Source organism: Camelus dromedarius, chromosome 10 (assembly GCF_036321535.1).
Source record: "Camelus dromedarius isolate mCamDro1 chromosome 10, mCamDro1.pat, whole genome shotgun sequence".
Taxonomy (NCBI): Eukaryota; Metazoa; Chordata; class Mammalia; order Artiodactyla; family Camelidae; genus Camelus; species Camelus dromedarius.
Genome location: NC_087445.1, coordinates 70,749,458 through 70,777,005, shown reverse-complemented (window position 1 = coordinate 70,777,005; position 27,548 = coordinate 70,749,458). Strand labels below are relative to the sequence as shown.

General features: G+C 52.9%; 1 protein-coding gene across 3 annotated transcripts in view; it reads right to left on the bottom strand.

The window, feature by feature from the left end:
• The window catches only part of MVB12B (multivesicular body subunit 12B), a 163,928-nt gene that overhangs the window by 9,437 nt on the left and 126,943 nt on the right, over positions 1 to 27,548 (bottom strand). For 2 of the 3 annotated variants that reach the window (XM_064490518.1, XM_031450470.2), the window contains exons 8-9: positions 14,900 to 14,955; positions 12,278 to 12,337 (exon numbers count right to left, since the gene is read on the bottom strand). In XM_064490518.1, the coding sequence (XP_064346588.1) occupies positions 12,278 to 12,337; positions 14,900 to 14,955 (116 nt within the window). Of the gene's footprint in view, positions 1 to 12,277; positions 12,338 to 14,899; positions 14,956 to 22,086; positions 22,131 to 27,548 lie in introns of those variants that run through there. The other variant, XM_064490521.1, reaches the window with a different exon arrangement.

Below are 27,548 nucleotides of genomic sequence, written 5' to 3'. Positions count from 1 at the left end.
TTTCCCTTTTTAGGTTATCTCAGCTGGAGAAAAGCACTGCTCCCCCACCTCTTGTTTTCTCTACCTCCCCAAGTGAAATTTCAACATATGTCCCCCGACATAATCCCCCTTAGGCTGTGGATAACCCTTCCCACAGACGCTGTCCTCTGCCTGGGATTGCTGGCCCCAAAGTGTTTGCCCAAGAGACTAGGGCCGCTTCTGGAAGCCCTTTCACTCCCTTGGGCAAACAGCGAGTACCTTTGAAGGTGGATTTGGGCCCGGATCTGTTTACTCAAGACATTAGTCTCCTGCATAAGGAAAACCTGCACTGGCGTACAAACAGCAAATCCTTTTTGAATTAAAAAAATTTTCAATTAAAAAGCACTTGGGTTCGCAGGGCTGAGCCCAGCTAAGCGGCGCCAAGCCGCAGCGCCCTCTGGTGGGCACAGGCCGTCATCACAGCAGCACAGAAGATGGGCAGCCTCTCCAGGAAAGAGATGTCACTGTCAGGGGCTCTGCCCGGCCTTCCCTGGGCCCAGGATGGTGCGCCCCTGGCAGGAGACCCTGACCCATCAGACCTCTCAAGCCACAGCACACGATTCCTGGATGCTAAGAGCCTCCTGTCATGGTGAGGCCAGCGTCTCGGCAGTGGGAGATGCCAACCTTGGCTTCTAGCTGCAGCAGGGAGGCAAAGTCACTCCAGCCCCAGCCTCATGACAGAAAGTGGGGGACAAGCTCCCTATCCACTCACAAAGGGGTTGTGAGAATCACCCAAGACAATTCGCGAGAAAGCACCTCAAGGGGGACAAACCTGTCCTCCGAGTGCATCAGAATCAAGGGTTTTAACAAAAGCCAGTGCTGCCTGGGCCCTGCCTGGGGTGGGGCGGGGCAGGGGTGGGGTGCAGCTGGTTCTGGGTTAACTGGCAGGGTGGGGCAGGCATCAGGGATTTCTTAAAGTACCCAGGTGATTTTAATGGTTAGGCAGGTAGAGCCCCACTCCCTGAAAAAACACTAAATAGAAGGGAAAGGAAAAAAGGCAGGCATATACCCTTCCCTCCCTGGGTCTCATAATGACCCATCAACCAGAGGGCTCGGGAGCAGAAAGGGCGGTAAGGATTGTTTTTAGAACCCGGACTCCAAGCCTGCCCTGCAACCTGCTTCCTCCCCTCACGTGAGGGCTCCATGTTCTTCCATCTGTCTGTGGAAGTCTGGCTGCTGGACTCAACCTTCCGGGGAGGGAAGGGGCAGGCATCACTGCGAGGAGGGGGCACGGAGGGGCCCCACGTCCCCCGGGTGCAGGCTCTGTGTACTGAGGACCAGGGGAAGGGACGGGCCTGAGGCACGTGACACTCTGTGGTCTGAGTCTCCTCATTTTGTCAAGGAGGGCTCATTTTGTACTTGAATTATGGTTCCACAGAGACATGCAAAAAGCTGGGTGAAAGGGGAGCCCCGGGGTCCACAAGGCAGAACAGTGGCTCTCCATGGAGGAGGCCCTGGAACACTCCAGAGCTGGGGAGAGGCCGTGTTCACCTTCTCACTTGCTGAGAACCCATGAGCCCCGTGATCACTAATAAGATGACAGGAGGGGCAGGGCTGCCAGTCCCAAGTCAGGGTGGGGACAGAATCCTCACACCCTAGGAGGCTGGTACTGCTGCCCTTCCCACGACAGGTGAGCAGACTGACAAAGGCCACCAGGGGTCGGGACACAGGCGGGTCCCACAACAAGCCCACGGTGGGGTCGGCACACCTCCTGCAACCCTTTAGAGAAGCCTCTTTTGCGTTTCTGCTCTGGCTCTCCCTTTGGGTTCATCAGCTCTAACAGCAGCAACCCCAGAGTCTGGAGCCCCGAGCCCCACCCAGTTCCACTGCTCGGCCTCACCCTAAATGAGGGGCTGAATGAGGGCCCTTCTGTGGCCCACCTGCCCCCAGGGCAGGAACCTGGTCTGTCCGGGCACAGCACCCCGCAGGGCTGCTGAACAGTGCAGGACCACGTGCCGATCCAGCCCCTGCGCCTTTGACTCGGGGCACCCGGGTCACGTTCATCCACCCTTGTCAGCACCCCCTCCTCCCTTTCCCTGCTCTAAGCCTACCACTCCTTGGAGGGGGGCGACAGCCGCTTGCATCCTACATGGCCCGCCTCCCTGGGCTTAGTGCCAGGAGAGCCCCCCACTCACAGGGCACCCTCGGCTCAGGAGCACCTCCACCTAGGAGCCGACAGAACATCAGGGAGCAGGGAAATGACTCCCACGTCCCCACCTGGGCAGAGCCCCAGCCCCTCCTCCAGGCAGAGGTCTGCGAGGTTTCAGCACAGATCCCACCCCACGCTTGGCTTCTCAGATCTCCCCTCCCTCTTCCTGCCAAGCACCATGTCCTAAATGAGCCGGGGGTCGGTGGTAGGGGGGGGAGTGGCACACACAGTCACACCTTCGTGCCCTTCTGAATGCTATTCCCTTTGGGACATTCTTCCTCCCCCAGGGAGGCTTAATCACTAACCTCCGGGGCCCCCACACCACTTTCCATTTCCTCCTTCAGTGCAGGGGTGGGATGGGATCTCGGCCATTTCTGCAGCTTCAGAGCCTGGTAGAGGCTGTGGCCCAAAATAGAGGAATGAATGAATGAGTGAGTGAGTGATGGATGGATGGGTGGGTGGGGGGTGGTGGTGAAGGGATGGGTGGATAGATGGACAGGTGGCTGGACAGGTGAGTGAAGAGACAGATCAGGCCGCGGGCATAGCTCAAGCAAAGGAGAGAGGACAGCTAGCTTAGGGACACTTCTCCGGCAGGTGGGAAGTCCTGGTTTCCGTCTTCTGTGGAGGCAGCAGTGGTCCCACAGCCCTCTGAACGTGATGGTGTGATCTCCCCAGCCCACGGTATTTAACTCATGGAAGCAAAGTGCTGATCCTAGGGCTTGTCCGCATTCACCCCATGAATGGTCAAATTATGAGTCTGGCTGTGATCTGTGTTTGGAACTCCAGGCACAGACATGTGCCAGCTGGAGGTTCACACATTGGTGGCCTGTGTGGTGTTCAAAATTAGTTACAAACACTGAAAGTTGAGGGACTTGGCATAAAATGCCAACATTTCCAAGATTCTATTAAAAAAAATTAGGGGCCTATGGCAATTCGAAACCTTCATTCTTGCATGGCAACCGTGAGCCTCACGGGTGAATGGAGGCGGCTTCCTTTAGAGAGACAACGGCTTTCCAGTTTGCCACAGTGCCCCCCAGCCCCCATAACCTGCCCACCCAGGCAGGCAGAGCGTCAACTGCCATTTTACCACTGGGGCTGCAATGTGTGTGTGTGTGTGTGTGTGTGTGTGTGTGTGTGTGTGTGTGTGTGTGTGTGTGTGTGTGTGTGTGTGTGTGTGTGTGTGTGTGTGTGTGTGTGTGTGTGTGTGTGTGTGTGTGTGTGTGTGTGTAGAGACTGAGAAGGCCTCATGTTTGGAGGAAAATGGGAAGTGGAACTGAAAACCGCTGCCTGATTAACACAAACACAAAACGAGTTTTGCTTTTCCTGGGCCCTCCCTAGGTGCGGGGCTGGTGGGCCCCGTGGGCACCTGTGTGTCCAGCCCGTGTCCCGAGCAGGGGCTCTGGGTGGCTGGGCGCCACCTCTGCTGCTGACTTAAGCGCCATTTCTGTGCCCCGGGACTTGCCCTTCAGGGAGCCAGCGTTTCAGAACCCGCCTGAATACCACCTAAAACATGATACTTGTATCTTCCCTCCCCAGGTCACTTGTGGAAAATATTTAAAAGAACGCCGCTTTCTGCATTGACTTCTGAGTGGAAGAGGATAAGCTGCGGGGCTGCTCTGGGAAGGTGCCCCCCATTCTTTATCTCATCTTTATGCTCGCGTTTTAAATACACGCCAGGCAACCTTCTGAGTTCAATTTGGGAGGGGGTTATTACTTTAAAACTTGGCGGGGGTGAGAGGTCCCAAAACCATAAGAAAAGGACAGAAAACTCCTTTCATGATGGACTTTGCAGAAGACTGAATATTTCTCTTGATCGCAGTTTTACAGGAGCCAGGGACCCAAGCGACAACAGAACCCGGGCAGGTGATTCTGTCTGCAAACGCCGTCTGTGCTTGGTCTCCACGGCCAGTCGGCGCGCTCACTGACCCACTGAGAGACGACCGCCCGGGGCCACTGCGAGAGCAACCTGTGACGTCGCTGACATCCCTGCCGCAGACAGAACCACAACAGGGGCGGGGCAGGAGAAGGGGACTCTGAGGCGTGCAGAATTAGGGACACTATTAACAGAATCTACCACGTTAACATGCCCGTGGAGAAAAAAAAATCTCAATGGATGATTAAAAGGCTTTTATCAAAAGCCACTATCCAATCCTGAAAAAAACTTAGGAAAATAGAAATAGATGGCTAATTCTTAAACAGGATTGGAAAAAAAAAGATCTGTCTATACATAGCAAGCCCAGATGCAGCATTACAGGTTAGTACTGCAATCAGAAACTTCCATGCAGACAGGGGTCCAGGGACCCAAACGTGCCGGCCGAGGTGCCAGGCGGAGGCACCGGAAGAGGAGCAGGAGGCGGACGCGCCGGGGTTTGCAGGCGACATACACAGCAACTAAGAAACCGTCAGAATGAGCAAAGGAGTCCCTGGGAGAGTCAGCTTCAGAAATAAAATGCAAAAGCCAAGGCTCCTGATACATAAGTGACAGAAAATATAATGGGAGAAGGGTCCTGTTCACAGCAGCCACAGAAGCCTCAAACACCTGGGAATAAGCTGAAGAGCAGTGTGCAGGGCTCCAGAGAGACCCCCCCCCCCCCGGCTCTGCGGGGTCCCCACCCTGCAGAGCGACTGCACAAAGCCTGGGTGGAGACCTGTCACCCAAAATGCTAACTGTTTCTGTATCAATCAACAGGCTCAACGCAGTCACCAAAAACATCCGGAAGCCCCTTCCTCTCGAAGATTCTAAAGTTCAACTGGAAGAATAATCATGTGAACACAGTTGGGAACATTTGGGGGGAGTTTAGGGGAGAACTAACCTTACCATATATTAAAGCTTATTGTAAAGCTGTCAGATTCAAAACAGTGTGGCAATCATATAAAAAGGACAGAGATGAATAGAGTCAAGAAAAACATCCACTGACCCACTTACAGATGGAACTATGTGATGAAGGTAGCATGTAAAACTCATTGAAGAAAGTAAACAATGTTAAGAAAACTGGCAAACACTTCAGGATAAAATAAAGCTGGTTCTAGATCTCACCCTCCAATAAATTTCAGATGGATTAAGTAGTTGAAATGTTTATATTTTCATATATTAAGATACAAAAGGGTATGAAAAAATAAGGATAAATATTTCTACAATCTTGTAAGTATGACATGAAGCCATATTAAAGCAAAGATGAAAGTGCCCATGAAAAATTTAAAATAATCGTATAGCAGAACACGTCATTAACAAGAGGAGAAGCCTGAAGTGTGTGTGTGTGTGTGCGCTCTTGAATATATGACAGAGAGAAGGTTTTTATAAAGAACATAAAGTAATCAGAAATGAATGAAAAAAGCTAAATAAGTCAATAGAAAAAACTGGGCAAAGGGCATAAACAGAAGAGATTCACAAAAGAAATACAAATGGCCAATAAACATTTGAGAAGATGTTCACCTTTAAATACCAGTGACGCTTAGCTATAGTGGGGATGTGGGAAACAGGTTATCGCTCATACACCATAGGGTGGGGAGGCGGGGAGGTTTAGACGGGCAGGCTCTTTTTGGAAGGCAAAGTGGTAATACCATGCATTCGTCTAAAGAAAAGGCCCAGGAGAGCAAAGACACATGTACAAGGAAATATATTGCAGCAGTATAATAGTGAATAATTGGAAACAACTCAAAAGTCAATCAATAGTGGATTGCTTAAATAAATTATGACATAATCATAACAGGGAACCACATGTAGTCATTAAAACGAATGAGGTAGATCTGTGCAAAATGACATGGAAGGCTGGGCAAGATATACTGGTCCGTGCGACAGCAGGATACGGAATATTATGTCCAGTGCTGAACCCTTGTGATGTTTGTCTGAACACGTGGGTGCATCTCCCACAAGTGGACCATGGGGGACTCTCACCTCTTACATGTTTCTGTAATGTCTGCTTTTTAATAAACATGTACAGCCTTTGAACTCAGAAGGAAAACACTAAATATTAAAAAAATTGATTCTGATCAGCAGGGTAGCTGCTTCAGATGATAAACGGCCCACGATGTCTGCCACAATTTATGGGGAGAGAACTCATCTCGCCTGTGGTATCAGTGGCTCCCGAGCTGGGGTCAGACTCCGGAAGGGTCCGTGAAGTGGAGGTCCCCGAGCTAGTTCCCACATTTCAAAAGAAGCCTAACACTTCTTTTATGCCTCTGGAACGGCTGTCTAATAGGCTAACTCATTAGATTTCTTTGTTTTGGGCTGGAATTAACTCAGTGTGATAGCTCTGTAAGAATTTGGTGGCAGCTCTGTGTCTTTGGACAATATAAAAAAGGGGCAGAACAGGTTAACTTCTATTTACTTAACTAAATTTTATTTAATAAACGAAGTAGGCGAATTTCTTTCCCAAAACGTATCAGCTTCCTGACGGGAAAAGAAAGTAAAAAAGATGGTGGGTCATGAAAATGTTAACTCTCACCGGTAGAGACAAGACGCCTTATTTCCTGCTGCAGTTTACTATCTGACCACTAGATGGTGCAAAGGGACCACAGATTTGGCAATATCTCCCTCTACAAAATTCTTTACTGTTAATAAGCACAATGAAAGCTTCCCAAAAGTAGAAAGAATGAACAATTGTGCTGGGATATGAACGTTTTGCTTTGATAAAATTGGGACTCTGCCATTTCATTACTGATACAAAAATCTTCTGCCTCACTTTCTTCCCACGTGTGCAGGTCCCAAGTTCACTCTAATCTCAAATATTGGAAGGGCCTGCAGAAGCCCATGCGAAGTGGATGTCCACAGGCTGGATTCAAAAATTCTTTTTACCTTGAGATGCCAAATGTGCTTCCATTAATTTTACCTCAGTGTCGTGACGTAAATGCTAGTGGAATCGGCCCCAAGCTAAATAAGCAATAAGCCCCATTTTTCAGCACACAAACACATAAAGATGTCAGCTCAAACTGTTTACTAATTAACACTTAAAAAGACACAAATTAGATATGCGTGGCTAAGAGCAATTATAATCAAGACGAATTTCTCTAGTCATTTGGGAACTGAAAAAAATGCCTAATTGCTGGAACCAATGTTTTAAAAACTGAAATCACGCCAGTTAGCAAATATGTTCATTTAAAGAACATTCCACGTGACTGCACTCTTGAGGATTGACTACAAACATGAGAACAAGGAAAATATTTAGGTATAAAATTAAAATTTTAAGCTCCTTTAGATTTATAACTTCTTCATTAAATACATCTGCAAACGGCAGCCCATAAAAACCTGTAGCAATTAAGTGGTTAAACAGACTGCCTCCCTCGTCAATTTTAAGGGAGTGATTAATATTAGATCATCCCTTTACTAATTAGACTCTCCCTTGTCTTTCAGCCTTAAAATGGAGTGAAAATGGAGTCTGTTTGCTCCCACAGGACGAGTGGTGGGTTAATGACGCTTCCCTTGCCACGTTTTTGAGTGTGGTACCCACTGAAGGAAGGGTGGGCCCTGTGGTTTTCTGTGGGTCGGCTGCAGGTGGGGAACGGCTTTGTGTGCTGGGCTGGAAGGCACTCTGGATGCTGCTTCAATCACAGGAATTGTTGCCTCCTATTTCCTAAAGGCTTGCAGTGCTAGGCATGCAGCATGAAACCCACGGTCGAGGCCACCGTCTCCCGGCCGCCATTCGTGAGACAGGGGACAGCAGCGCAGTCTGTGAGGGAGGTGAGGCCGGGGATGGACGGGTCACAGGGGAGGGTGGAGCAGTGGGCAGGGAGTGAGGATAAACGGGCTCCAGGAAAAGTAACCACGACTCGGGAGTTATTTTAGAAGCTGCTGCCTGAACTGAGGAGCCAGGGAGCTCCCACTCTGGCTGTGGTGGGGCATCCATCAGATGGAGAAACGGGGCGACTGCTTACAAGGGAAATAAAGAGCGGCAGAGACAGAGAATATTTATATGCCCATCTTCTCACGCCGAGAGAAGATGCTTCATCATGGGGCCGGCTGCGAAATTACACTCTTCCTGACTCTCAAATGGAGAGAACCTTTTGTCTGGGCAACGGGGAGGACAATAAGGCTTCGCTGGGACGCAGCCCTCCGGGGTCACTGCCACCCTCCCGCAGAGCCAAAGGGGTGCCGCCTGGGGCAAGGGGGCCGGTTAGGGCCAGAAGGCCCCCGCTTTGCTGCGACAGCTGCCACTGGCTGCTTGCTGGTCACCTCCCAGGACTGAGGGGAGATGAGCAAAAACACACTCTCCAGCCTCAGGGTAGTCTACACGGCAAAGCCCCTGCTCTGAGCTGCGGAGGGACGTGGATGTCAGGGGGACGTGGCTGCTGGAGGATGGGGCTGGCAGGAAAGAGGCTGCTAAGATCATCGGAGCCAGGAGAGTGACAGCCTTCAAAGTGGGAGTTTGTTTATTAACCAGCCCGCACCACCAGAGGGCACCTGAAGAATTTTCCCCCCGAAATCTGCTGGATGGCATAGGCTTTGATTTTAATCACGACCGGGGGCCTGTCATGAAACTTAACCAGGTGCTGCACACACAACTGCTGGGTCTCTCCATGAATACGCCAGCAGCAGACGCTGGACCAGTGCCCTGACCAAGGTGGGAGCCGTGGGCCTGCACCCCAACCTGAGGCTGGGGGCCTTGCCCCAGGGCCCAGCCTAGGTTGCAGATTTGGCATGCTACCACAGGGGGTGGGACTCAAAAGCTGTGTCCCCTCCACTATACCACGTTGCCTCCACTGTCCACACAGACACCTGGAATCTACGCACCCACATGGCAGGCGGCTCTTGTCCACACTGCCGGCAAGCCTTGTCCCACCTTCCTGCTGGCGGGGCCGAGCGTCACACTGCACCTGGAGCCCATCAGAGTCCGGGGAGGCTGGAGGTGCACTGCCACCCACCTGGGGTGATACCTCCTTTCTCTGCAACTGTTACTCAGTGCCAGGCAACTCTTGGGCAGGCTGGGGTCCGTGGCGGGTCCTGCTGTGGTGGGGGGCAGCCGGGGTTGGTGATCCTGGGTTGGCTGCTGGCGTTCGCTCTGGTCCCTAGTCACCAAGCTCAAGGCTGACTGGGGGAGGGGCTCGTTCATGGAGTAACCTGTCCCTGAGGCCAAATGGTGACGGGGCGCAGACTTATTTCAGACGCATCCCCCAGGCAGAGCAGGGTGGGTGAAGTTAAAGCTGGCAGGAGAGAAACCCATGCCAGGGCTGGATGGGCGGGCAGTGTGCCGCCTCCAGGGACCACCTGAGCCCAGGTTTCTGCTGTAAACTTCTGTGACACCACCTCCCCCATGGGGTGCAGAGGGGTCACAGAGGGGAGCACCGCCCCACATAAAGCAGCCCCCACAGATGCTGGTTGGAAATCCCAGGTGACATTCGGGGACGGTGCAGGTCATGGTCTCCCTGAACCCAAAGGCAGTCAGTCTCCTGCCTTCTCGGGGGAGGGTGCTTGGCTGATAGTGTGAACATGAGTACAGTGACCCCCCCCCCCCCGTGGAGCTCCCCTGCCCCCAGGCCCCTCCTCAAGCACGCGCCCCCGGCCCCATCCCCAAGGGCAGCCAGCCAGACTGGTTGACAATGGAAAAGAGCAAAGTCATCCTGATCAAGGAGACCCCCAGGGGCTCAGGGCCAACCCACAGAACCCAACGCGGAGCCCAGGGCCTGGGCACAGCTTCTCCTCGGTCTCCAACTTCAGGAGCAACGCTGAGTTCAGCAGCGAAAAGGAGCAAGTTCCGGTTTATTTACGAGAAAATTCCCTGACCTTGTTGAAGAGCCTGTTCACCAAAGTGTGTGGACGCCAACATTCTAGTCGCCATCAAATGCACACAGGTGGCTGGTGTGACAACTTTTAAATCCTCAGATTAAGTGGAAAAGTCCGTGGCATCACTGACGGCAGTGACACCTGTAACGGCTTCACGCCCTGTTCAGCATTTCTAACCTCTCCCCGTTTCCCTACGTTTTCTTTAACTCCACTTTAGTTTCCTTCAACAGAGAACACAGATGTGGGTTTTAACCCATCACTGAAAACAAAGAAGCAAGCTAGGCTTGGCTCACTGAGCTGCCGTCACTCTGCCACCAGCAAGGGGGCGGCGAGCCAGGCTGAACTGGGACGGATTTACACCAACTTCCTCGCTTCCTGTGGACCAGGGGATGGTGGCAACAACGACCATGACCATGACAGCAGCCGCTGATCACTACCCGCGCAGTAGCCCTGGCAGGTGCTGTTAAGCCATTTCCATGACTGTCTCAGTCAAACTCATAAATGCTACGGGGCGTTTTTACCACTGTCTTGATTTTACAGAAGAGGACGCCAAGGCTCAGAGAGGTTAAGTGGATGAGCTGAAGATTCTGCCCCCGGCAGGCGGGCTCGGCTCCAGGTGCCAGACATCAAGACAACGCAGTCTAACCACGCACGTTTTTGGCCCTTTAATGGGGACGAGAATTGAGACTTTATGGTGGTTTCACCACATGCACTGGCTCCACACCGGGGCTCGCTCCTATTCCACCCCATCCTGGTAACTTGCAGGCCAGGCCGGGGTCAGAACACAGGTTGAGGGGCCTCCCAGGTCCCACTGTCCCCACCAGCCCCTTGGAGGGACAGGGATTCACAGGCTGTGTGTCATAAAGGAGAGATTTGGGGAATGACACGCTAGGTCTCAATGTGGGGCAAATGATTTCACCTCTCAGAGTCTCAACTTCTGCCCCATGAAGTGGGGAGGAATGATGCCACCTGGTCAGCCTGGGGTGAGTATCGGTGATGGTGGAGGTAAAGCCCAGCCCAAGAGCTAAGCACCAAGCAGGTGCTTAAATAAATGAGGCTCCTGTCACAGCCTGGAGGACGGGAGGGGAGAGAAGGGGCGACGTCCCCTCATGGCTGCCCCGTCTCCACCACCAGCCTGCAGTGACGGGCATCTGCTGTCTGCGCGCTTTCTGTATCTGTCCATTTAGTATTCACGCGACAGGTTTGACTGTCATCCTGGCTTTAGGCAGAGAGGGGGTGTGACCCCAACCCCCACCCTGTCAGGCCTGTGTGACCTTGTCCGTCCTGCAGAGTCACAGGCCGTGCCCCTACTCCACAGCCTGCAGGGAGAGCAGCCCCCGCAAAGGCCTTCCGCACACACTCGCCAGAGCCACCCTGTGCGGGACCCCAAGCAGCCGGGAGCCACCCCTGGCCACGCGGCTTCTGGGCAGAGCAGACACGGAACCTCTCGGACGGGTGTTTTCTGACGGGGTGGTGGCCTGCCTTTCTTCTTCCTAAGTCTACCCTCAAAATCTGCAGATGACAATCAGGTTGGTTTTTGTGATTTACCAAAACTCAAAGACAAAGGGGGACTTTCTTGTCTTGTTTTTGGTGTGACAGGTTTAGAAATTCGTTGTATTACATTGATTCAATTTTCCTTGATTTCAGCCATCTTTCAATAATGCAACCTGCTTCTGCTAGCTGGGTATACAAGAGAAAACCCAGAGGAACTGAGAATATTGAAATGGTTCTACCATTTCCATCTTGGAGACAAATGTTCCTCTCAGAGGAGAGCTGGCTGCAAGCATGTGACTGCTTAACAACCGTCTATACATAAGAGACGACACACACTCTCGCGCTGTCTTATGAAAGCGGGGAGAACACCGGCGGAGCTGACCTCCAGTTTGATTCCATTATCTCAGCTCTCTGTCTTCAGAGTTGTCACATGGACTCCGGTCCTGGATTTCTTTCTTTTTTATTAGGAAAACATCCAGACTCTTTCAAACCAGGCTGCCAAGTGGGATTTGGCTTACCAAGCACAATGGAATGTATTGCGATCCTTCCTCTAAATCACAAAGAGGCTTGGACATTTCCCCAAACCCTTACTGGTGGCAAATCATAAAACAGAAAGGGGGACAGCCAACCCCACACCCAGCCCCCAACCTCCACCTTCTTTAAGCCGAGATATTTAAAAAAAAAATGAAGCAAAATTGATTGTTCTGTCCATCACGTAAAACCTTCTGACTTATTACTTGAAGTAATAAGCACATTAAAAGTGAGTTTTTGTTTCTAAGAAATACACTTGAGAGCAATGAAAGTGTCTTTCTCCAAGGGTCACCCTGTTCCCGGGACAGACCCCTAACAGTGAGCGCGGGCCCAGGCCCCACCTGTCCCCGTCTGGGCAGCTTGCTTACCTCTTTTTCAATTTCTGCCAGAGATTTGATGGTGATTCCCAAGAGATCAAAGGGCTGCATCTGAAAATACAGATAGAGTCATCCTTTTAAATGGCTGGAAAACGCTGCTTCACATCTGCTTTTATTCATAACAGTTGTGACACTTCAAACCCACCATGTGTTCGAGCGCTTTCCCCACCCCCTTTCCACGGAAACCATCGGGGTGACTTCGCAGTGATTAGCGAGGGCAGTAATAGGAGCAGACCGAGAAACCTGGCCGTCACCAGGGCCCCTTCTGCTGGGGACCCTGCTTAGTCATGTGTCTACCGGACCCAGGAGGGTCACAGTGACTGTCACCAATAACTCCTGCCTCTCTTCTCTCCCTGCCCATGTAAAAAGCCGGGTTGCTCTTTCTGCAGCAGTGGGAATGGAGGTGCCCAAGGCCTCACCACCCCGCCCTGCCTGCCACGTCTCTGTGGTGGACGGGGTCTAAGGAACCCCAGGGGAATGGCAGCTGATCTCTCGGGGGTCTGGGATTCCTTGGCATCCAGGGAAGGAACTGGAGGGAACTCCAGGTCTTTGAAAATACAGGTGAATGAAGTAACTGTCCATCAGTTATGTTGGAGAAATCAATGGGTAGAAAACGATAACACTGCGTGTTAATGGGTGTTTCTATAACTTCATAGACATGGGGCCCTTTTTTTTGGAAAATGCTGGCTTTTCAACAGACAGCACTAAAAATCAAAGACACATGGCAACAAGAGTCAGCTGGAGGCCCAGAGATGCCTGGGCTGAAACGCACGCAGAGCGGCAGAGGGAGCCCTGTCTGCGAGGCCCCTGGTCCATCCCCCCTCTGGGACATCGAAGGTCTGTGCTTCCACAGGGCAGCGGCCCCGCCTCCTGCAGCCCAGGCCAGTAGCTGGCAGCAGCTGGTGGACAGGTGAAACCTGAGAGTCTCCAACAAAACCCTGGGGCCTTCAGGGTTCTGAACCACAGCCCAGAGGCAGGGGCCGAGCTGGAGCCTGAGCCGGGCTGGGTGGGGGTTTCCTGCGAGGAAGGGTGGACAAGGTCGGCTCCGAGACCAAGGACCCGGATTCGAACCCGACTCAGCGCCTCCCAGTGATGCAGTGGCAGGTTAATCGCTTCATCATTTCCTCTCTGGTTACAAAGCAGCACGGGCGGGCAGGCCCTCCTGGCCGGGCTGCTGGGAGATTAAACAAGAGAAGCGCTTGGCACTGGGCTTGGCCCGGGTCCGCCCGCCTGAGCACTTGCTGTGTCGGAGAGCCTGGCAGCAGAACGTTTGCGAGGGCGATCTTGGGACAGGGCCACCAAATCAGGCACTCAGCTCCTGGGGCTGCTCTGCCGGTAGCCACAAAACAGTTTGGCGTTCTCCCGCCGCCAGCCCGAGTGGCGCGAGCCCGGGGCCGCCTGCCCGCGCTGCCCGGGATCCAGCAGAGGTCCAGCTGTTGTATCATTAGGCTCTAACTGCCCCACTAAACTTTCCCGATTGGAGCTGGTGTGCAGGACAGAACGGCCCTTCCAAGGGAGCGGGCGGGAGAGGCGCCAGCGTCTCCATGACAACGCGGCCAAGTGGAGTCGGCTGAAGTTACTCACGCTCTGCATGTCACGTCACGAGCGTTTTTCAAGATTAAGCTGCCTACCAGAAGGGTTCAGAGGAGGCCTATTATATTTCATGAAAATGGAAACTCCAGTGCAGGTCAAATCGCAAGCTGGGTGGTTTTAAGCTGGATCCAAGAAAAACACTGAAGGCTTCTCTAGCTGGTGCCCAAACCAGGCCTTCATATTTATTAGCTACTCAAAGCAAACTTCTGCAGAAAGGATTTTTAAAAACCCAGAAACAAGTCTACTGAGCCGACACGAACCAGGACTGCAGAGTGGAGGGAAGGCCACTGCCATCCAGGGGGGCAGGCACCACCTGAGAGAGGGCACAGGAGTGCCTGGCTGGGCCCGCAAAGCTGTGCGGTGGGTGCCTCTCACGATTTGGGTTCTGGCCTTCAGGCCCCGCTAGCTCACTCTGTCCCTGTCACTAAAGATGGCTCAGGGACCCAGTGTGGCCTCGGTTCACTCATGTGTACCAGAGGTCTGCGCTGGCCTGCAGGGGCCGGAGACCCACGGCTGCTGGCCCTGCCATTCGGATGCCTGCAGAGAATGTGGTCACTGTGGGATGCAGTGACGACAAGGGAAAGTGAGGCAGCTTTCTTTCTGCTGGACTTCATCATCGTTAAATAAATAAGAACAAAAATTAATAAGCTGAACTTGGAAACCAAGAACATTTACAGCCAGTGAAGTTTAGTGTCATTTACCATCACATCTGAAATGAATAGGCTTGGCTGTGGCTGTGTGTGTCTTCCCTTCTTTTCTTTTACTTCTCAAGCACCAACTATGTGCAGCATTAGCTGAAGGGGCCCAGGGAGGAGCACAGCCCACTTCTAGCTCTCAGGCAGCCCTGTTGTTGGCTGCAGGCCTGAGCTTCCTCCAAAGGGAGAACGTGAGGGCAGCAATGATTCCAACAGGGGCGGGGGCAGGGGAAGGGGTGTAGGGGCTGCCGAGACACCCCATGTGTGGAGCAGAGAGCTCAGGCTGGAGGCAGCAGAAGAGGGGGTGAGCATGCATAAAACTTACACTTTCTGGAACACAGGAAAACTTCTCTGAAATCATAAAAGGCACACCATCCATTGCTGCAAAAGAAGAAAAAAAGAGGAAATGGCATTGCAGACACCACTGATGTTCAGTAACTTGAGATACTGACACAGATACTGGTCTTGACACAAGCCAGTCGGGGGCTGCAGCTGGCCGACGAGTGCACAGGTGAGTGGCGCCCAGGGCCACGTGTGCACAGGTGCCATTTCTGCTCCCAGGACACACACCTGCTGAGGGAGGCAGACACCCCACAGCAGGGCAAACAAGAGCTGTGAGGGCAGGACTGGTCCAGAGCCCACCCAGGGTCTGATGGGTAAGTGTGGGAGCCACTGAGGGGACGCGGTGAGGAGGTGGGTGGTGAGCATGTTTGTGAGATACTCTCTCAGCGGAGACTGGAATCACAGCCCAGGCTGTCAGGCTCAGGGGAAAGGTCTAGGTTGGAGGAAAGAGTGGTTCTGGAGTCAGACAGACCGGGTTTGAACCCTGGCCTTGGCTCTGGGTGCACTACTTAAGTTATATTTAAAAGGAGGGCAGTGCGGCCTGCGTAACGCAGCACGGGGTGCTCAGCAGGGGGCCTCTGGGTCTCTTAGCCCCAGTATCACGGGCTGAGCTGAGGCTCACCGCTCTGCTAGGTTTTAACAGGACACAGAAGTGGCGGGAATGGGTCTCCAACAAAGGAAACCACAGAAGTGAGGGGGAAAGTGGTTCGGTTCCTTTTTCACAGCCCCGCACAGGCCAGGTCATCGCCTTCAGATCACAAGCTGGAGCTGCCTCCTCAAGGGCACCCTCCCCTGGGATGAGGGCACTTTACAGCATGGAAACCCTGGGACGTGGAGGAACGGGACACGTGGACAGGGCGCGCTGCGGGCATGTGCAGCGTGAAGGCTGGGCAGCAGAGCCGGCTGTGGGGACGGGCGAGGCTTCTCCTGGGGCCCGGCCTCTCCAGTCCCTGTCACTCGTGTGGTGTGGGGGCCTCATGCTGAGGGGGATGGTTTTCTGGATGAGGGGTTCCCTGGGCAATGACCTCTGCTCCACGACACCTAATGGGGGGACTTCTCTGCTACACAAGGGGTGGGCAATTTTTTTCAGTCCTAAGGCATAAGAGTCGCAGAAGCAGAAAGAAGAAAAGGAAATAAAAGAAAGAAAAGGAATCTGGGACAAATCCTCTCTGATCAGCAAGATGAGCCAAATGTGTCATTTTAAGCTATGTTCCTAATTTCTGGGAAGAAAAAAATGAAATCTTCTCTGGTAGGTTTGAAGAAAAAGAAATAGCCCAGCGGGCCCAGCTGCACTGGAAACCTCCTCCTTTCTTGGGGAGGCTGCTGTCTAAGGAGGGGCCCCTGGGCTTGGATGGAAGCGTCTGTGGTCATAGACCTTCCCAAACAGGAGCCTCTGCCACCTGCCCTCACTGCCCGGAAGAGGACTGGCTAAGCACTGGGGACAGTGTGACACCTCCCCAGAAAGTGGGGGGAGCCACAGTCACTGTACACAGTACGTCACACATGCACGTGCACAAATGAAATCTGAGCACCTACACGCGCCTGGCGCGCATCTACACCTGGGAAAACCCACCCGTCCATGCCTGGGCCTGGAAAGGCCATGAGGCCTTTTAGAGAGGGCAGGGCCAGGCTTCCCAGGACCCACGAAGAGGCCAACCTGCCCCCGTCCACCCAACGTGGCTGGGAGTCAAGGCTCACCCCACGTGGCACCCTGACCTCTGACCCCGCATCCACAGAGGCAGGCGTGCACACAGCACTCACACAGCTCCAGCCATTCACAGGTCGGGGTCAGAGGTTGGGGGGAGAGGCTGGCACGGCTGAGGTCACACAGCTGGCAGGCCGTGCAGTCTCTGGCCCTTCCGTGAGGTATAAATGCAATTTCCAAGAACGAACCCGCTTCCTCCAAAGCAGGGTCTTTCCTGGTTTTGACCGCCCTCCCCAAGTGTCCAGGTGGCCCTTCTACAAGCTCCTTCTGGTCAGACCTACAAGCCGGGACGTGGGTGCGTGTGTGAACAGCCCCACACGAGTCAGACCCACCCCCGTCTTCTCAAATCTGCTCTTTCCCTGGGCTTCCACTCACCGCTAAGGTGCCGCCCACTCTGGGCCACCCCAAGTCAGGAGCTGGAAGCCACGGCATCCTCCACCTCCCCCTTCAAATCCGCAGAGCGCCCTGTCGTCACCTGCCATGGCCATGCCTCCCTCTGCTCTGCACACACACATCTCCCTCCCGCCTTCTCTGCCCAGGAGACAGACGGCGGGGTCCGGGACAGAGCTCCCCACCTGCACTTGGGAAGCAGGAAGCGGGCCGACCACACGCCCGGGGAGCCATCTTCAGCAAACACATCTACAGCCCACATCACTGAGCTGTGAACTCTAATCGCCCACCCACCAGGCTTTCTGCCTTTGGTGTTTAAAGAACTTCTCGTGTTCGAGGGTTTCTAGTAAGATATGATGAAGGTCTCTCTTCTCACTGGAGACAGTTGTTTCCATCTAAATGTCAACGTGTGTTCAGGGAACATGTGTTCTGAAAAGGTGGTGATGTGACTTGCAGAGGCCTGATTATCCCGGGAAGCACTGGGTGGAAGCGAGGGAGGGAGGCGACTCCTGCCCAGTGTGAGGCTGGTAGTCATGCTTGCACCCCAAAGGGAAGAGATGGGGTCCTCTCTGACCCTCTGCACACGATTCCCCTCCCCTTCACTCTATGTCTATACCCGGCCACCTCTCTGGGGTCTGCTCAGAGTGCCCCCATGCAGGAAGCTGTTCCCGAGGTCCTGCCCGCCTCCCTGGGCACCTGGCCAGGGCCATGCTTCTTCCCCGGGCCGTGGGCCTCTGGCCATCCATGTGTGAGTCACCTCTGTGTTCCTGTCCCAGCACAGCGGTGCCTGGGGTGGGGGTCAGCATCCCCTGTGATGAGGTCTGGCCTGGGAGACATCTGGAGAGAAGAAAGGGAAGATGCATTCCCAAGACTTTCTGAGAAGCAAGAGGCAACAGTGAGGGTGGCCTTCAGGATGGTGGGGCTGATGCCCACTGACAGGGTTCAGTGGCAGAGACGGTGTGCAGAACTCTTGGACCTTATCTGACCTCTAGGGGAAGCTGCCTGGTTGAAGGCAGAGAGATGGGAGCTGAGGATAAATCACTTTATCTAGAGTTCATGATAGAAAGATGGGCACAGCCAGATGCTTCTTGTATTCTTCAAGAAAACAGGTTTTAACAATCTTGGGGGAAAAGAAAGTGAGGCCACAGGTCCTGTAGGCTGCAGCTCCCACATGGGAACTGGCTCAAGAGGAACAGCTCGCTCTCACCCTCCCTGGAGTCCCTGAAAAGGGTCCCTAGGAGACAGTGACAGTTTGCTAAATAGATGATCTGCCAACCAAATTTCATTTATTTAAAAAATCTAGTATAGCCAAGATTACAGTAGGCTGAAAGAATGTGGATTTTAGCAGAGCACTTGACAATTTCTCATGTTACCCATGTGTACAAGACGGGCAAATGGGTCTGGTCAATGCCAAGGGGAGGAGAGGCTGTAACTGGTGGGACTAGACGTTCAAGAAGCTGATTTAACAGACTGACACTGACCTCCAGCGACCCCTCTGGAGGGTGCCCAGGGCATTATCAACTACTTCAACGAAGACACACAGAGTAGGCTTATCCAGTCTGTGGCTGATGAGAACAGTCTATAAACTGGATAACAGAGAGAAACCCAATAAAGATCTCAAAAAGTAAGGATCATGGGCTAAATTTAACAGATGGGATTTACTAAAAGGTCATTGTTAAGTCCTGTACTTTAGGTCCAAAACATCAACTGTATTAGATGGGATGAAAGAGATGGTCATGCTGGAACAACAGCAGAAGCGACTAGTCTGTTGTTGAATAAATCAACAGCGTGATCCGACTGTTTAGAAGGGGGGGGGGGGCGCCACGGGTGCGGGGGAGGGGCAGCGCCTTGGTCTGCTCCGGGCTCCAGTGTGGAGTTCAGAGGGTGGCCCTGCGCAGCCCACCAGGTGGTGAGGGACTGGGAGCTGGCCCCCAGGAGGAAAGAGAGGAAGCCGCCAGCCTGCTGCTCCAGGAAGGCCTGATTCCTATACTTTGTTCGTCGTCCCCTCACCTGCATCTGAGCCCAGCACCCAGGAAACGGGGTGAGATGGGGCTCCGGTCTTGAAGGTGAACGTAACCAAATATCTGCACGTGTTCTCAGAGCTTTCTCGGGAAGAGGGGCTAGAGAGACGGGGCACGGTGCAGAGAGTGGCCTGCCCTCCTCTGGGGAAGACGCAAGGGAGGACGAGTGGAGCTGGCTGACCGAGGTCCAGGTGGACGGCTGCTGGCCAAGGACTTGGGGAGGGATTTGGTGCTCTGGGTAGGAGGCTGATCTGTGGGACCGCTAAACTCCCTTCTAATTCCATCACATCCATTTCTGTTCTCCTTATCTGGGCGGCCTTTCCATATTTTAAGATATCTAGAGGTTTGCCAAACATATTTCTTAAAATCAACAGCACACATTTTTCACATGTTCCCAAAGATGTTCGTAAATCATCTCCATCCGGGCTTCTCGTGGGGGAACTCAGTTTCCTTCTTTCCTTTTCCCCAGCTGAGGCCAGTGTTTTGTCCTTACTACTCTTCCCAGCGCTGAGAGCCAGTGATCCTCGTTTGAGCATTCAGCCTAGTGCCAAGTCCTACTCAGAGTGACACACGGTGGAGGAGCTGGAGGCAGAGCCATGAGCGACAGGTCCCAGCTCTCGCAGACCCACTGTTTGGGGGGGGTACATGTTCATCCCCCATCCTGCCCTCCCAGTCAGCCTGGGGTTTGTACGGGGTCCTCGCACTGACACGGCCTGACCAATCCATGGCCACAACCCTGAAGAAGCAGGACACACCTGTCCTTTCCTCACTGGTGCCAAAGGCGGCATTCCTGGGGCCCAGAGCAGTCCCTTCTCCAGGCCCCTCGGCTCCTCTAAACCTGGGGTCACAGAACTTCTCCCCTAGCCCAGCCCCAGGCTAGAAAGAGAGAAAAGGAAAGGAGATCACATTTACCACACACTAGACAGTGAACACGTGTCAAATAACCCTCAAAATGACGACTAGCAAGTTACAGGTAAGGAAACCCAGGCTGGGAGGAGTTAGGTGGCTGGATGGGACCAAGATTCGAGCCCAGAGCCCAGCTGGCGGTGGCGCTGCAGCGGGCGTGGTGGGTCCCCTGGATGGGCAGCTGGGGGGTGGCCGAGCGCCCGGCTCACCTCTGAGCCTTGGTGGCCCTGCCTGGAAAGCGGGGATGACACGGCAGCTCCGGCACAAAGCCACGTGCCAGGCAGGCCTCCTTTCAGGACCAGGACAGTGCTTTCTTCTTCTTCCTTTTTTTTTTTTTTTTTTTCCAATTTTATCTTTGGTGGCAGTTTTAACAAAACGCTGATCCTCGGCACCTAGCGGCACCAGGCAGATGAAAGCGAGGAGGTGCCGCGGGCTCCGTAGCGCAATTAGCATTCTCCTAAACAAACGAGCTTCAACAGAGCTGTAATTAAGCAGGCCTGTAATTAAGTATATGCCCTTTATCATAACGATCATGCTTAAAAATGGCATGATGCATGGAACTCTGTTATTAATGCTGTAATCCCACACTGAAGTGAGAGTACATAGAAATCAGGGTGTCAGGCCTGTCACCAGCGTGTTTGTAAAATACATTAAAGGAAGAAACCAGGAAACAATGAGCTCATTCAACTGTTCTTTTTACAATCAGGCACTGTGAGTCAAGGGGACTGTGAATGCTTACAGAATCTGCAAGGTTTAAACAAATAAAGCTCTAATCTGCTGCTGTATTAATACCACCCCCTATTCTAAAGAAGGAGAGGGGAGTGGTTCTTCTCCATCTAACTGACCAGAATACCTGCCTTTGCTTTCCTTGGGGAAGAAGTCCAATTTGCATGCCAAATTTGTTTGGACATAAAATTGGACTCCTGTTTGCACAGACAGCTCTGCATGAACCTGCAGGAACTTCGTCTTGCTACGGGATAGGGTCCTGGCTGCGGCATTTTCCCTTCAAATGGGAACCATAATTTTTCTTGTCAAGGCAATCCCTCAGAGCCTTTCTCTGTTTCCCTCCTCCAAATGCACACCCTCGGACTTCTGCAGACTGAACACCAACCCCTCACTGACCCGTTCCCAAGAGCTCCCAGCCCAGGACCACCCTGTCGCCTAGGAATCCCATATTTGCTCAGGGCTGCCCACCCCTCCCCTCACTGACATTGCAACAAGGAAATACTCCAATCAACACTCCTGAGAAAGAGAGTCATAAAGTCATGTGGCAAAAAACATAAAATTAAAAAAAAAAAAAGACTCCATTACCAGCATCTCAATTGTTTTCTGCTTACAGTTGCCAAGCGGTGTTAAGTGAACTCGGTCACAGTTCCTCAGAGTCCTTGCAGAGATGAGGGTGCACCACGTGGCTTACTGGCAGGTAGTCATTTTCAGAATCAAATTAAATGCAGTTGGAATGGTGGGAGGCCTTTAATTCCGTGTACCTGCTTGGGGCTCCCAGCTGTAAATAATCAGCGACCGGCCCTTTCTTCTCCCCTTTCCTGCGGCGTTTCAAAAGTCCTTTGCAATTTGTGATGGGAAAAATGCCAACAACCCAAGATCTCAAGGCCATTTCTCAAAACTCATTTGCAAACCAAAACACCAAGCCCGTTCTGCCTTCTTGGTGACTTCACTTTGGGGATGTTCCTTGGAAGATATTTGTAGATGCCCCCAGAGCTGTCTGCTAGGTGACATTCCAACTGAGTTTACACAGGGCCAAAAACTTCCTTCTAGATCCCCAAAGTAATTTGTTTTGCCACGTCATTCATAAGCCAAAAGGAGGGATGGATCAGCCTCGGCAGAGCCTCTGAGTCCCACGCACGAGGGGCCGCTCCCTGGGAGGAGGGGGGACGCGGAGTCTGACGTGCGTGGGCACCGTGGTGCGGGGGCAAGTCACCACCTAGCCGCCGAGTCACACTGTCCCCTGTCCAGGAGGACAACCACGCCCGCTGGGCGGCACTGCCCAGGGAAGAAACGGCTCCGAGAAGGGGCCGAGCCCAGCTGCCTGCGGCAGGCACTCGGCACACGGTGGCCACGGCTGTGATTTACTCACCAAGCAGCCCATGCTTCTTCAGATAGTGGATTCAGGTGCTCAGCCCACCTCTGACTTAGGACAAGTGTTTAACCTCTCTGTGCCTCTCTTTCCTCAACTGTAGAAGGAAGGAAATAATACCTGGGTTGTTGTGAAATTTAGAAGAGCTAAAAGCATAAAGCCCCAGGTACAAATTAACTGCTCGGTTATGGTCATCATCACCATCACCACTGTACCAGAGGAAAAGCCCTTCCACACAGACCTTCTTTTTATCTGCTTTTTCATGAAATTGTAAGCGCATCCACATTAAATGATGTAACTCGAGGCTGTGGTTCCCGATTTGAAGGCTTCTGGCACCGTGTAAGCCAGGCCTGCCCGGGAGGGCCTCCCTGGGTGCCCCGACCATGGCCCTCCTGGCTTCTGCATCCCCGCTGTCCCAGCTCAAGCTCAGCTGCCAGTCCAAGGCCCCAGCGGGGTCCAGGTGCTGAATGCCCCCTGGGAAAGAGCCCCCAAAGCAAAGTGAAGAATACTGCCCTGGGTGCCAGGAGGCTAACTCACCACGTTAGTCAGAAATGCCACTCTTCTGATAAAGGCGCCTTCACACCACAAATGAATATTCTCTGAGGTTCTGTTTCACGTGGATATTTCGGAAGCCACCCCCTACTTCTCATTTCTCTGCCTGCCCTCCCTTCCCCCAAACAGAATACCTGACAGTGACTGTCACTTCCGTCCTGCGGCCCCCTTCACCCCTCCACGTCCCCGCATCCTGGGAGGAACCTGAGGGCCCTCCAGCCCTCCAACCCCCCCCCCCATTCGGGAGCAGCCCCCTCGGGGGGCCCTGCGTGGCTCTCTGAGAGCTGGTGGGGTGGGGCTCACAGAGGCTGGACCAGGTGGGGCTGCCCCACGCTCCACGCCCACGAGACTCCAAAAACACGAAGCAGAACCTTCTCCCTCTGCTACAGAAAGGCTTTAAAAAACTTTCTAAGAACTTACTGGCCTGGAGCAGAGACCAGCTGCATTTTGTTCAACATAAGGATAAGATCCAGTCAGGTGACACCTTCTGGTTGCTGAAGGGCGAGGCCCCACCACCACATGTTCACGCCTGCTATCCACAGTGGATGCACAGACACTCCTTCGTGAGCACGAAACCAACCAGAGGGGCTTTGCAGGCGCAGAATGAAAAGCAGAACTGTGGGCCCAAGGCAGGGGTACTGCAACTAAGAACGGCCCCACAGCTCCGGGAGGCGGGCATGGTCTCAACTGAGCACTTGGATCCACAGCCCCTGTCCTGTTCCTGAGGCAAAGCCTTGCCACAGATGAGACACGTGTCAGGGGCAGTGGCCACTGGCAGGGCTTGGGCCCCAGGCAGGAAGATTTAAGTTTTCTTTTTTTTTTTTTAACCCTTCAGAAAACAAATACATTTTCTAAAGAAACAATTCCAACTGTCCAGCTACATTAAGGTGCCCCTGAATCCAGAGCCCTCCTCTGCGACAGCCTGGCAGTGCTCTGCACAGTCCTTGAGGTCCCCCCAGCCTGCTTCCTATGGGATTATGTATGTGTTTGCTGGTATAGGAAAAAATACAGAACTTGTTCTGGTACGTGTTGTGTTTTTAATAAAAATAGCATCAACAGCCTAACTAACTCTTCCACAATTTACTTTTTTCATCTGTCAGAGCACTTCGTGTCAGGGCAGCTGGAGATCCAGCTCAGTCTTTCTAACAGTTGCACAGAAGTCAGGGGGAGAGACAACCAAGGGCCCACTCATAAGGAGCCTTGACTGCCATTTAAAGTGGCCCGAATATCACTGTGAGGTCCCTGAGGAGCCACTGAAGCGTTTTTGAGCTGGAGAGAGACAGAACATATATATGTTTTAGGAACGTCTCCCAGACTGGAGAAGAGCAGATTAGAGGGGGTGAGGCTGGAGACAAGGTCACCGGGAGGAGGTTCTGGCAGTAAATCAAGGGCTGCTGGTGGCCCAGACTAGGACTGTGACAGTACGAATGGAGGAGAGGAGACAGATGGAGGGATATTTAGACGGCAGAGTCAGGCGACCTGGCAACGGGCAAGGGAGGAGGAGGAGGGCTCAAGGGTGAGTCTGAGGTTCTGGCTTAAACAGCTGGGAGAATGGGATGCCAGGTACTGACACGGGGGTCGGGGGGCAGGTGGAAAGCCCAGGGGTAAGCCGGTGGGTTCCACTCTGGATGCGCTGGGTTGGAGGGTCTCATGAGACATCCAAGGGAAGAGACTGGTCAACTCTGGTGGGAATTACGGCCAAGGATGCAGGCTTGACTGGTGAGGACCGCCGGGTGGACGTACAGAAGTGAGGCCGGAGCGAGTGTTTGGGAGTCACCAGCATGGTGATAACAGAGGACACGAGAAAAGGTAAGATATTCTGGGAAGACACCGCGGTGAGAAGAGAGGCCCAGGATTCACCCTGAGGAATGCTGACAGTTAACGCTCAGGTCCAGGAAGAGAAGTCGGCAAAACAATGAACAGGAAGAGGACAGAAATGTACTCTGTGACGTCGGATCAAAAACTGGAGGTGTCAGTATAAATGTGGTTTTAATAAACAGATAGAGACATGTAACTCCTGCAGAAGCATGTGTACACACACGCACATCTACACGTATGTAATGTGCTCCAACGTGCACACACATGCGCATATTTCTATCTGCGGGGGCCCAGAAGCAGGGGCACCTCAAGAGTGATGAGCACACTGAGGGCTAGACTTCGGTTCATGGATTCTCCTCTAAAGGGAGCGGGGCTCTTGGAGAAACAGCTGACTCGGGGCTGGACAGGAAAGGAATACGCCTGGGACATCATGTTGCACCAGAAAGTAAAGACATTCTCAAAGAACCATGGAAATGCAGCACAAGGACATAGGAGCCAGCTTCTCCCACTGGCTAAACATGGAAACAATTGGAGCATCTAAATAAATAAAGATAATGATGAATTAGAATCCACCAGTCCACCCCAAAACCTAACTGGGAATAAGGGGAAGCTCTTCCTTATGATAAAATGCCATCTAGGAAATACTGAAGGAAGGACAGAGTTATAAAGTCAAGCCAGCAGGTGAAAATCTGACAAGGAAGGAACTATTTACATGTATGTGTACTTCTCATAAATTACATATTAATTATGAAAGGAAAAATAGAAACTTTATAGCAAAGAAACCTGGCGAACAGGACTTCAACCAGGTGATCCCAGATAACTTCGCCAACACTGGTTTGTGCCAACATCATGGACCTCTGGATACGATGCACTGAGAATAAATACCTGTCGAATAAACAGCAGTGAAGAGGGACTGGCCTCGGAGTCAGGAGGCCCACGTGCGGGTCAGCCAGGTCTCAGCATCCCCATCTGTGAGTGGACGCGGGGCTGGGTCAGCCACTCAGCTGGTGCTCATCTGGCAACCTGAGAAAATTACTGCTGCTGCCCGCTGTCCCCCCGCCTTGCCCCGGAGGGTCTGATTTGCTTGGTCTGAGGGGTGGGGCTGGGGGGTCAGTCGTTTTTCAAAGCTCCCAGGTGTTTCTAATGTGCAACTAGGTTTGCACAGCCCTGGGCTATCAGGTGACGTTAAAAATCCCTCCCAGCTCTGACAGCCTTCAGTCTCACAAATGATAAGAATCACTGTAAGTATTAAATATGTTTTGGTGATTTGAGACTTGGATTTAAACCTCAGAAGATACAATTTTCAAAATCCACTGAGGCTGGCTCATTGTGGACAACAGCTGATTTCTTAAGCTCTCAACTAGATTCTATGCAAAAACCTCTCAAAAGCAACACTCACAGAGGTCTGCTATAGGTTCTGGGCCAGATGCTTCCCCCGGAACCAAAGGGCAAAGACAGGTATCCCAGGTCGTCCGGTGTCTGCAACCAATACTCAGCCATACTCTGGAGAGCACTGTGTCAGGGACGGTGTCTGGGCACTCACACACGCACCCACTTAAACTTCCTAGGGGCCCTGAGAGCTGTCACCATCCCCACTCTGCCAAAGGGACCTGAAGCTCAGGAGGGAAGAGACTGGTCAGGGCCACAAAGCCGGTGCAGAAAGGCAGACCTTCCTACTGCCTTCCTGCTACACAAGGATGAGGTGGGAACACCTTCCTATGTGGCCTGAAGAAGTCATCCAAGGACTGAAGCAGAAAGGTAAAATCAAGAAGGTGAGCACCTGACTGGAAGGTGTGCAGAGCTGGAAGACGTTAAGAAGCCATCATGTGGGTGTCTCACCCACTCGTGGCTGAGACAGACATCCCCACCCCAGAAATCTCTGGAGTTAGCTTTCAATGCTGTGCTATTCCTTTGCTTAAAATCTTCAATTGTTTCCTAAAGTTTAAAGGGTGATGTCCAAATGCTTCAGTCCAGGCCCTCGTGGGCTGACCCCAGCCTAACTGTGTGGTCTGGCTGCCTGCCAGCCCAGCTCCCTGCACCTGGGATCCAGCTACCCCAACCTATCCACTGTTTCTTCATCAAGTCGTGTATCCTGTATGTGATATGCCCTTCTCCTTGCTGCAGTCTCGGCCTGGAGAGCCTACGCCTGGCTGGGAACCCCCCAAACCAGCTGAAAGTTTCCCCTTCGGGGCACCTCTCGAGCTCTGGCTCCTCGGAGTCAGGGGCTGTGCTCCCCCTGCTCCTGTGCTCTAATCTCCTGTTCCCACGTCTTTCCCCGGATTATGAGCTCCATTCTCGCCCAGGGCCTGCAAGGATGCGGTGATGGACACAAGGCCACTGTCCAGAAGAAAGCTGTGTTTTGAGATGGGGATTCTTTAGGACTCTGTGAAAAAGGATATTCTAACGCCTTTTCTTCTGACTCCAAGATCAAAGCATATGCTTCTAATTCCTTGTTTGTTTGTCCAAGTACTTTAATGACAGAATAGGAGGCCTGAGCATCACATAAACTGGAAAGGCATAATCTTGTAATAATTTTAGGGTTTGAAGAGATGGCCCACAGGTTAAAGAAAACTGGCACAAGATGTGTGTTTGTACCACAGCACGGAGACCTTCCAGCCTTGGCTAGTGGGGCCGCATGCCCTGGGCGCCTCCGAGTGAGCCTAGGACGAGCACCCTGGAGCCAAGGCCCGAGCCCCGGGGTGGGGGTGGGCCCTGGAGGGACAGCCACTGCCTGAGCCGGCCCCGGGCTTCGTCCTCCCCAAGCTGCCCGTGATTCCTAAAGCGCAGCCACAGGGAAAAACAGACACGGACCCAACGAAGAGGGACCTGCCACAGAAAGTCTCACAGCCATTGGACTCCCAACTCTGCTGGTGCAGGACTGCACTGCTCATTCCTGCCAGGCCATAACTTTATAATAAAACTTAATTTGAAGAGGAAAAACAATTTCTACGTCTTGTGTTTTTCTTACTTTACAGAGAGCTCAGACACAACCTCCCAGCTCAAAACCATGGGCCTGGCCTTCCTCCCCTCTCATGCAGCTAGACTCGCAGCATCTGGTTGAGGTAGGCAGGCGCTGCTGGTCCCCACAGAGGGTGTGGAGTGACAGCCGTAGTTGGGACGGGGCACAGGACACACACTGACCCAC